This window comes from Neopelma chrysocephalum, unplaced genomic scaffold (assembly GCF_003984885.1).
Source record: "Neopelma chrysocephalum unplaced genomic scaffold, ASM398488v2 Primary Assembly neopelma1_23, whole genome shotgun sequence".
Classification (NCBI taxonomy): Eukaryota; Metazoa; Chordata; class Aves; order Passeriformes; family Pipridae; genus Neopelma; species Neopelma chrysocephalum.
This window is the reverse complement of record NW_020897691.1, coordinates 8,001,155-8,013,006: the sequence shown is the minus strand read 5'-3', so window position 1 is coordinate 8,013,006 and position 11,852 is coordinate 8,001,155. Positions and strand designations below refer to the sequence as shown.

Sequence of the window (11,852 nt, the reverse complement as noted above, 5' to 3'; positions counted from 1 at the left end):
AAACCTGAGTTACCCCCCTCCCCTTCTCCCGGGGCAGGTCGTAACATATTCAGAACCTAATATAACTCTTAATTCATTCAAATATTGGATGAAACAACAATAGAGTCAATTTTAAATCCCTAACTAGTGGTAGCAGTAGGTATAAAAGTCTTCCAGTATTGGAAACTCTGGATGCCTAATACAAAGTCTCTCTTTCAAGGTTTATCCTTTTCTGATTCATTTGTGGTTTTCTTCTTTTCCACTCTACAAGCTTATCATTGCATTGCTTAGTTTTTTCTCCTAGTGCCTTTGAATGTAACTTCATGCTAAATCCTATATTGGAAAGCCCAAGTAACTTTATTTATTTTTGTTCTGTAACTCCCCTAAAAATACTTACTCAGAAAGCATTTTGAAGTGCTTACTATGTGTAATGACTTGGGTAATCAAATTTATATTTTATCTGTAATACTTTAAAGGAACAGGGTTTGCACAGTTCTTGCTTTTTAGTAAAATGTTCCTGATAATATCAGTTTCAAAATCTTCCCCCAGGACCATATTTTTGGGGAGATTCATTAGCTGGTTCAAATCCAACAGGTCTTCTTTCTCAGGAAAGAGCTCTTCAAGAAAAGGAGTTGTGGCCCATGAACTTCAGATTTGGCTCTTAAATTGACCATGTGATGTTTCATAAAGCTCAGAATTTGTGCCCCAAGGCACACTTTCAGAGCAGGCTGGCTTGGAGCCACAGCCAATGTTTATTTTACACCATTTATGGATTCTTTCCCCCTTGATCAACAGCGGATTTGCCTGAACTTAGTTATTTCAAAGCCTTGTTCCATAATATTACTACAACTGATCTGCTAGACTTTTAACAGATGAACTCTAATAAGACATTTCCCACCGAGCTGCATTCCAACAGCTGCACCGCAGATCAAGGTGCTGCCATACTCCAGTCAGGTCTACTCTTTTAGTATATAACATTTTTTTGCAGAAATGTGTTCAGTACTAAACCTTTTACTAGTCTTAATCTGGGTGTAAAATTTAATAAAACATACCATTTGTTTGAATATAGCATTGCTGAATCCAAAACCAAGAAATACATAATGTTCACCACAAGATAGTAATCAATAATTCCGCAGTTCAAACAATATATACACAATGAATAAAACTTCTAGGAAGTCTAAAATCACAAAAAAGCTAGAACATTTATTTAAAAATGGAAGGAGATACATAAATGTGACAATAGTCCTGAATGTAAAGAAATTTTACTAACACATAAATATTTTTTAATAGTAGCACACATAGCCAGTGGTGAGGAGGTAGTGAGTAAACAGGAGCTACTGTGTACTCTTTTATGTATATACAGTGATCATTATTGTGTCTTTTAAGTAAGGAAAAAAGTAGAAAGCATAACATTTCAATGCAGATTCAACATATTAAAACAAAGAAGGAAAATCCATAGGATTAAAAACAGTATACACATGACAAACAAGCTGCAGGGAAGCTTGGGTGTCAAGATAAAACTTAGCAAAGTCCTTTGTATATAATGCTGCACTATAATTAAACCATTACATTGAAATATAATGCTGTTAGCATAGTATTAATGATCAGTGAAAAAATAGAACCTGTTATTGCATAATGCCTAACTTCTTTGGAGTGCTTTTTATCTATAGAGATCTGAAAGGCTCAAAGCACAACAGTAACAGTTTTTCAAAATATTGTGATAAAGCTATTTCAATATTTATTCTGACACAGCACACTTAAAATAATGTTGCTTTCTAAATCTTTCAGGCCTTTGAGTAATGACAGCAGGCCTGAGCCCCTTGTCATATCCCTGTCCCTACTTATTTTTCCCTTACATACTCTGAATTAGTAGTCTATTCAGGTAATTTGATGAGGATGTACATTTTCCCAACCTTCAACATATACAGGCTCAATATAGTTCCCAGGCCAGAAGTCTTATTTGTAGGCCCTTAGTCAGTGCATTTGTCTCTGTAGCATGAGGCATTTTGCATGAGTTGATAATTGGCACAATAACCACATGATAGCTGGAAGTAGATGAACAGCCTTACATATGCACAGCATATTGGCAATTAAATAAAAGAGCAGTAAAAAGCAAGATTACAGTGAGGAGTTTTTTTGAAATTTTTTAACTTTAAAATTATGAAGTTACAAGATTTTACACGTTTTAATTACAGAGGAAAAAAAAGCAACGACTTACCTGTGGAGATGAAGGACTAAAGGTGACATTGATGACAGATTCTGTGTGTCTCCCCAGTTTATGTAAGAAAGTGCTTGAACGCATTTCATATATGTAAGCCTAAAAAAAATTAGACCATATTTTCACTATAAAAAGATTTATCATGTTCTAGAAGCACTAAATTGTAGTATAGGAAGGCTAAATATTCAGTCTACAGAGAAGTTAGAAAATTTTAATCATAGCTAAAAAGATATAAAAATCATCATCTTAGAATTGTTTTGTATAATTTGGGATAATTTAGCAAATGCTTAAGTTAAATGAAAAAAAAAAGTATTTAGAGAGAGTATTTAGAATCTTTTCCCCACAAAAAACTAAACATTAGGTATATTTCAAGTAGGTAGGTAGAACAATGACCCTCTTAAAATATATTTCAAATGGTGATCTTTGGAATTTAAACCCTTTATTTTAAGTAGAATCTAAGGCCTTTCTAAATTTGAAAACTCCTCTGTTAAAATAAGTTTTTCAGTTTCAACACAGATCTTTTCAGTTTTTAATTGAACAGCATAGAATTCAATAACAATTCAATAATATTACAAATGATGCAGGTATCATCAATGAGCAAAAATATACTGCCTGCCTTTGTTTCTCAAAATTAAAAGGGGAAAAGCACCTTCCAGGAGGAAAATTAAATTTTTACTGGTACAGCCTCAAATAATGAAAAAGGGCAAATGCAAAACTGCATCAAGAAACCAATACAAAATTCAGTGAAAGTCATAAGCATACTGATGCTATGAAAATGATTGCATTGTGATTCTAAATTAGCATTATCTTATGTTAAAAAAAAAGGTTTGAAAATAAATCCTGGAGTATAAGTCCTCCACATAAGAAATACTTGTGAAAGTCACGCGCAGACACATAGGCTGTTTTAGACTGTTCCTTATCTAGTAAAATAACAATTATTTGCAGGATACACTATGCATACACAAGGCATATTAAACAGACACATAACATATGTAGACTTATTTGGTACATTATAAATAAAATGTGTATCTCAAAAGACAGAATGAATTGTAAAGCATGCAAACAATATTCAAATGATAATCCAAATTTTATAATCTCAATTAAAAAAATTAAAGTTTCATTGTCTTTACCAAATCTCTGCAGTTAACGAATGTGGAATTTAGAACACAGCCTGACAAACTAAACCAAACTGTGTATAGATGCTATTACAACAGTGTATCACTCTGTGACTTAAGTTTTTTGCTGATAGTATCCTAAAATAAGTTAAATCATTCAGACTCAAGGCAGCTGAGCTTCCCCTAGCAGACAGTAAATGGCAAGGTATATGTCCAAAAAACTTACGGACTCAAGTGACAGTCTTCCCAATATATGAAAGGACTCATGGATCAATGCAGGTCCTGAAAAACTTGTAATGTTCTACTCAGAAAAGAAATCTTATGATTCAACACCAAAGATTCTGTAGTCCTAACCAGCACTGAAGCAACACTGGATTGTCCTCAGTGTCAAGTATTCCACTCATAACCAAATTCACTGGGATGCAAACCAAGAAGCCAAATGTAAATCTACTTAATTGTATCCACTTTATAAACCTCACATATCCGGATTCTGTCCAGGATATGGAATTAAAACCATCTACTGGCACAAATGGAGTACCTAAATACAGACAGAAATGTAGGTATGAATTTTTAAACTCTGGATCTTTGGTAGCATTTCACATAGATATTGCCATACTAACTGGGAAAGTAGCATTGTCTCCAGCAATGTAGTAAAATCGTGTCCTTCCTAAACGGATACAGCAAATGCTTGTTAATTGCAAATCCTGCCTTAAAAAGTAAGACCTTTCTCCCTACTTTAAAACATCTCAGGAAACTAGTTATAATAACGAGTAGTCATTGCTAGTAGTATGAAAGCAGTAATTGTTCATTTGTTTGTTTTAAAATACGTGGCCATAACATAGCTACTGTGACTTCCACCACTTGGGACATGATTAGTTCACAAGGGAACAGATAGGTAAGGGGAACCCAAACAAGACAAAAGTGATATAATGACACAAAGGAAAGCATTCTGATGTGTCTGTAGACATGAAAGTATTTGCTCTAATAGGAAGTACAAGACCATGTATTAGTAAAATCAGTCTGTATACAGGACAGTTCTTGCTGTCACCATACTGAAACTGAAGAACAGCTCTTTATGAGTACCTCCAGTTAGACATGATTCATCTTTTATTGACATAAAATAATAAAGAGGTAGTGTTGGTTATTTACTTCACATCTTCAACAGACTGCAATATTGCCAAGTTATTAGGCTTAAAAGGAGAAGATTTCAGAGTTCTAACATAATAGTACCCTTTCAAATTTCCCTGATTTTACAGGGCATAAGGCTACATCCATCCATTCTCCTCCCTACATAGTGGCTTTCCATTCTTCACTCTGATGATACTATACCATGACTCAAACTGTATCAAAATTATCAGATGTTGACACGTATGCAATATCTCAGTACCTGTAACATTGTGCTCTCTTCTTCTTAGCCAAGCTTTGCCACACTTTATATCAGACAGCCCTATGGTCCAGATAGTGCTGGACAGGAACAGAGTGCTAGAAATTACCTTTGTACTCCAGCAAAGAAGAGGTGTAGTAGAGACTGCAGTCAGGTTGTACTTCACTATCACCACCACAGTTCCAGAGCAGAATACAGCAGCCATGCTCACAAAATTAATTGGAATATGCATGTCTCAAGAAAATGAGAGATAAGATGGTACAGAAATGCATATTCCAGGGAGACTCCAGAAAGGAAAGGAGTGCACTGAGTTAGAGGTGAGCAATAAGTATTACAAGCTGCACTGCACTCTCCAGAACTGGATGCTCCACCACATTTAACTAACTAAAGAAAGAGTATTTGTGAGAACACGGAGAAATCATTCTTATCAAACAGCCCTCCAAAATCTTGAGGATCTCTTGTCAAAATGGTTCAACGGTATCAAAATATTCAGTAATGTCATGACAGTTTGAAGTGTTTGTATCATAAAAGAGTCAAATCCTATTCCTCATAGCTATTGAGCACATCTATCCCCTTTAGAACTGTGGGAATGACCAAAACAGGACAAATAAATCATGTTTTTAAACAAACTACAGAACTTTGTTAGATATAAGAACTTTACCAGAATAGAACTGTACTGGAGATAAAATCAAAATTCAGGTGCTTGGTACATACTGTAAGTTATCTGGACTCTGCACAACTGACACATGGGGAGCTAGTAAAATAGGTTTACAAAACTTCTATTGCAAGCAATTATTTCCCTTCACAAGTTAATTACTCTGCAATTGCATCAGTTCTTCTGCACATACTTAGACCAGTCTTTGGCAGAAAGGTATAGGCAGCAGACAGGACTATGCTTTCTATCACTCACCATATTTTCTCTTTCTCGTTTCAAATTGCTTTACTGCTACTTCTCCTATTCAAGCCTATTCTCCTTCCCTTTATCGGAAGGAGGCACAAAGAAGAGGTAAAGTCAATGACAGCAAGAGTAAAGAGCACAAAATGCTCTGATTCACAGATCTACAATGCCTTCCTACAATTTCTGAGCTAAGAAGAAACATGTTCCATTTTTTAACCAAGAGAACCTATCACAGAGACATGGTTAGTGAAGCTGAAATTTTTCCATCGTAATATAGTGGCTTACAGAACTTTGCCAAAATTATCCAATAAAAATTAATTTTCCATTCCAGGTTCTCAGTTTAATTCAGGAAGGACCACATTCATTTTTGGCTAAATCTTTATGTTCCCATTCCACTCTGTAAAATACATGTGATAATATTTCACTATTTTTTTGAAGAAAAATCCAAAGTTTGTGAAGCCCAGGTATTCTAGTAATTTTTGCTTTTCCACACAGTTTGTAAATCAACCATTTGGCTCACACCTTTCCTTCACAAAATGCTATGAAGCAGTTGTGCAGTTTCAGTAGAATGTAGCAAGCGTGTATTTGGTGGTCTAATCACACTTCTCAAACTAAAAAGCATTCAAACTCTTACCCTCCACCTTTCAAGAAATTATTCTAAGCCCTGAGCTAGAGATTAGACTGGGATGCAACACTCTTCTGAATCATCACATTGTATAAAATGATTCACTGAGCCAGAGAAAAGTAATGACAAGCAACTACAGGTAGAACACCATCTGCAGCCAACCACCAAAGCATTTGAAGACATGGGAAAGACCTTTACTCTGATTTTTACTACAAAGACTAAGTTCATACTGAACAGCTGCTAAACAGAACGTGGCTGGGAATGCAACCTGCCCATTGTACTTCATTCTTACAGTTCTATCCTAATGGAACTAGTGGTAAACATCTTTCTGATATTGTACTTCTAGCCCTATAAATCTTAAATATTTAGGTGTCACAGTTCAACTTCAACAGAAAAAGGGGCACAGTCTCTAGCTACATCCAAGAATAGTTCATTATGTTGTGGCAGCTATCATCTTCTCTTCCAATAACTGTGATTTAAGGAAAAGTAATAATAATTTTCAATCAGAGTAATTTTGACATGTAACACAATGAAATGTGAATAAAAGAAAAACATCATCACATAAAACTGTATAAAACCAGCTTCTGTTTAAGTAACTTTCGTCACAGATATTTAAACTAGCTGATGATAGCCTAAATTCTGAGAATAAAAGCTCGGTTCAAGAGTGAAAATAAACTTTTCAGTACATTCATTTTTAACTTCAATAGTTAAAAAAAAAAAAAAAAAAACACCAAAAAGAACTGTGTTTTAACAGAAATAACATTCATAAGAGGAGAAATAACTCCAGTATAAACATTCTTCTACCATAGTCTGCCATCATTTTAGTTTTACTGTATTTCCTGGTGTCATTCAAATTCTTTTGCTATTCTATACTTAACAGATTTTCTTCTTTACAGAAAAAGAAACAAAAAAGCCCCCAAAAAATGGTTAGTAACTGAGTTATAAATGATATCATAACACTAGCCATAGAATTAAAAAACCCTTGAAAATATGAAATCAATGACAGAGGAAGAACAGATTTTCAGCAAACCAAATGGAACAAAAAAGAAAACAAAACAGTCTAGGAAGTACTCAGCAATACACAAAATACATATGTGCATATAATCTGTTGTAGACTTTAGCCAAAGTCAATCCCTTTTTTATATATTAAGACCAATTTCTTCTAATAAAAATACTGATTCAGTAGATATTGGTATTTCCTTTCCATTTCTTGCTGAGGGTCAGCCAAAAGTAAAAATAATTTACCTGTACCCACAGCTTCCAAACAAGTTTCCTGCACCCATAACCACATACTTACTTGTATTTCCTTTCACTTGTTGTTTGAAGAAAATTTGGAGTAGTCAGTTTTCATTAACCCAGAGTGTGACAGTGTATTTAGCACCTTACAAGCATATATAAGCTTGTGCTTTCTTCTTCAGATTTGTACCAAGAGAGAGAAAAGAAGGGTGAAGGCCCCTCCTTGAGTGGAGGAATTCATATTCAAATGGAAAACTACTTTATTCTACTGCATTGGTAGAGTGTGCTAAATAAATTGACTCTTTATCTCTGAAGTTTTTCACTATAAATTCTTTCCTCTGTTTTCTCACATCCTATCTTCAAAGGAAACTTGTCCCCATCTGTTCCCACTGTTCCCTAGTCCAATCCATGGCCATACGCATTTATGTCAAACTACTTATACTCCTTGCTCCTCCTGGGATGGGAAAGAGGGGGAAGCAAATCAGAAACAGAAACACTGAAGAATAACACAAAAATTCTCCTTGTTATCAGCTTTTGGACAGGGATCAGAAAAGCAACACCAGCTTCCAGGAAAGCCTTTGTAACTGCTGTGGCCTCAAACTGGAGTACATATTTTACAAACAGATCACAGAAAGAAAACCTACAAACAAAAACCAAAAAGACATTGATTTCCAGGATACCTAATTTGGCCATAAGCAAATAGAGAACTTTTTTCTTCACCGGTTTCGCATAGATTAGTCAAACTCACTCCTTTTCTGTGACTATTTTTTCAAGTATTTCAAATGAGCTACAGATGATAGAAGTGTTAAAGACCCTTGATGGAAAAATAAATAAATAATCTTACTTATGATTTCATAAAAGGTATCTGCATTTATTAATAAGGCTTTATTCTTCATTTGTTGCCATCAGTGCCATCAAACTTGATGCATAATCTGAGTTTATGATATAATTGCTTGATTTGAACTCCATTGTCCCCTGTTTATACTGGGGCACATATCCCATTGAACCATGTATTTTTCCTCAATCTCAAGCTGAAAAAGCTCCTGAAATACTTATACTAAAGAAAAAAAACAATCAGCCTGAAGCGGACACCCAACATGCAAAGTTTCAGCCCAAAATGTTCTCAGTTATAACCAAAGAAAAACAGAATTATAGTGGAAAGGGTTAGACTACCTTAACTATAGGTATCAGTGCCAAATCCAGACGTAGTAAAAAAGATTTCACAAGTATCCTAAGCACTGATTAATGCTCTTCAGTCCCAAGATTTCTTACGTATTTGCCACATGGTTACATGGAAAGTCTAATCAAGCCTGGCACCAAAATGTTGAGTACAGTATGCCCTCTAAGAGTCCCTTCCCCTTTTAATGCCACTTATGGAGGCTGTCTTTGTGCTAGTCACAGGAAATTTCCCACTACAGTAAGATTACAGTTTCCATATGAGTTCCTTTGACATAACTACAAAAGGAGTACCAGTGAACATTAAAAATGCTCTTTATTATTAATAGTCAATATTAGTAAGATCAGGCATCTTTCAAGTTGCAGAAGATACTTTTTAGATGTATCAATCTGATGGCAGTTATAGCTAACACATTTTGAATTTTCCTCACTAAAAAGAGATTACAGAAACCATATCTCAGGCTTGCCTCTGTAAGTCACCCTTCTTCGAAGCATCCAAATTGTAATTTTTGCCCATTTTAGTTTCTATTTCATTTGTCAATTTCAAGGCCTTATATATATGACTGTTTTCATTTGTCTGCCTAAGAAATTTATGTAGCACCAAGCACTATTGTATTTAGGTTACTTTTACTTTTACAATATATGTAGTGTTGCCAGAGTGCAGAATTATTAATTGAAGATTTTGTTATAAGAAAATTTACCTCACCTCTCATTATGAAACAACATGGTTGGATCACACTCACTTTCAAAATGGCTCTTTTCTGACTGCTGTTAAGATCCTTCTCTATATCAAGTCTACCACTAATCACATTCCCGGTTTATGTACTGGTGTTGACTGACAGAAGTACTGAAAGATTCAGATGGTACAGAGGATCTTTAATCAGATTTTTAGGCATAACGGAATTTTAGTACCTTTAGAAAAAATTACCCCATCTTAATAAATTTGCAAGCAAAATACAATCAACTAGTAGGATTACACTCATATGTACCAATGATACACAAAATTCAACTACTGTCAGAGTTGTAGAACAAGAGATCCACATATAGAAAACATAAGCCCTGTTGGTTCAAAACTATACATATCCCCTTTTAGCGCCACACTGCTGTGTGCATTCCAAAATGAACCTTTGGTATTCATATCTACTTTGACTTCCTGTTTTGCCTACATTTGAACACGTGTTATTTTCTATAAAGTTAGTTTTCCTTAGCAAAAAGGCTACTTTCTCATACTTCCACTCAGCTCTCAAAAATATTACCAAACTCAAATGTTAACACAGTAACACACTACAGACTAATAAAATTCAGTTTGATTGGAAAAAAAAAAGATGTTCTTTACTAGTTAAATAACAACACATATATAGCTAGCAGAAAATCCTCCACTTCTCTTAAGTGCCAGTCTGATTTTGTGGTGGTCAGGTCTGAGGTGCAGCAGTCTAGGCAAAGCAATAGTCTGAGCTGACCCAAAGCACACAAGAGCAATTAATCTACTCATATTCACATAATTCCATGGTTCATAAAATAATCTACCAAGGCTACGATTTTCAGTCATCTTCAAAGATACACCCAAAGAGACAGTGAAGTAACAGCCATACCCAAAATCATGACTGTATTAATAGGAAAGCACTATTTATCTCTTCACTCCTAGGACAATCAGCCTAAGAGTCAACTACACTGCCAAAGAATTCAAGAAACTCAGGTTCAAGAGTAACACAAATTTTTGTTCTTCTTTGGACAGAGATAGATTTTCTCTAGCAATAGCTGGCAGAAAGGCAGTCTCAGTCTCTGTCATTCATTCTCTGCTGTCATTATTTTCTGGATTTTGTTCTGCCAAACAATGTCATTCCTGCCTTTTCCACAGTAAACATCACTAATGGTATTTTCTCCAGATGTTTTCTCTTAAAGCCTATCTTAGTTAAACAGTTTGGACACATAAAATAAAACTTGAGCAATATATAATTGGGATACCAGTGACACTGAAAACCAAAATACTTCAGATAGTTGCTACTACTGCTTCATATAATACATTCTGTTCTGCAAGCCCTCTGGTATTAAGTGTAGACCACGACAATAAATACTATACAATAGCACTATCACACATTTCTAAAAGTAATTTTCCAGTAAAGCAGTAAAAAAATTTCCTCTTATTGTTTTCAAGTCAAATATTAAAGCATACTCTATTGTATCAAAGATACGTAATTTAAGCATAAGTGATACTTCCAAGATACACTCCTAAGAGATATGGAACTAAACATTCTAAGTTGTTAACAAATCCTATCTCTTACATTTGCATACATCCATACCAGAATATCTTTCCTAACCCCTTGCCTTTTCCCTCATCTGTAGTCTTTTATCTTCTACTCATTCATACCAGAAAGTTCTAGTGAACTGGAGTCTCAAAGGGAGAACAAACAACCACATTATTTTATCATTTACATTTTGGCACTCTTGAGGTGTTTCTTCTTTGATATCTAGATCGTTTTATGCAATCCTGGACCTAATCTGATAAAATTTTAAATTTTATCACACCACAGACACACAAGGATGGAAGTATTTCATATAAATGAGATCAGATCAACTAATCACAGGAATAACAAAATAAGATAGGCCACATTTAAATTCTTCTTTTAAAGCTAAAAGGAGAGAAGAAACATATCATTGCTAATCTCCATTTCATAAGTCAGGACTGAGCCACAGAAAGACCAATGTGACTAATACTATATGTATGGGAATCAAGAAATATAACATAAATATCTATGGAAATGATTACATTAAGAAGTAGTGCAGTGCAAGATGTACAGAACAAAACAGTGCTGGCAACCCAACTTCCAAATGTATTTTTCTGGTAGCAAAACACTAGAATATATTGCTCAGCAGGACTGATATTCTATTGCACAAGAAGACTGATATTCTATTCAGAATATCAATCTCTGTAGCTATTTAAAATTAAGGTGTCAACTGTAAACAAATTCTACAGTTGGTGTTATGTCTGATGCAGAATCTTATATCAGAAAACAACCAAGTCTGCATGCAATATCAGGTCTGAGTTTGCATTTAGACACCACCCACAGGTTTGCAGAACTCTTTGGATATGCCCCTGACCAGAATCACTTTCCAGCATCATTTGCATAATGGGAATTTACTCTAAAACCAACTTTGAAAAAAGAATTAGGGGATCAAGGAGTGAGGTTATGTATAACCATGAAATTGCTTTATCCTGTCTT

General features: G+C 34.7%; 1 protein-coding gene across 2 annotated transcripts in view; it reads right to left on the bottom strand.

Annotated features, from left to right (window-relative positions):
• The window catches only part of WDR27 (WD repeat domain 27), a 107,760-nt gene that overhangs the window by 46,537 nt on the left and 49,371 nt on the right, over positions 1–11,852 (bottom strand). For both annotated transcript variants that reach the window (XM_027686091.1, XM_027686081.1), the window contains one exon: positions 2,198–2,296. In XM_027686091.1, coding sequence (XP_027541892.1) covers positions 2,198–2,296 — 99 coding nt within the window. The remainder of the gene's footprint in view (positions 1–2,197; positions 2,297–11,852) is intronic.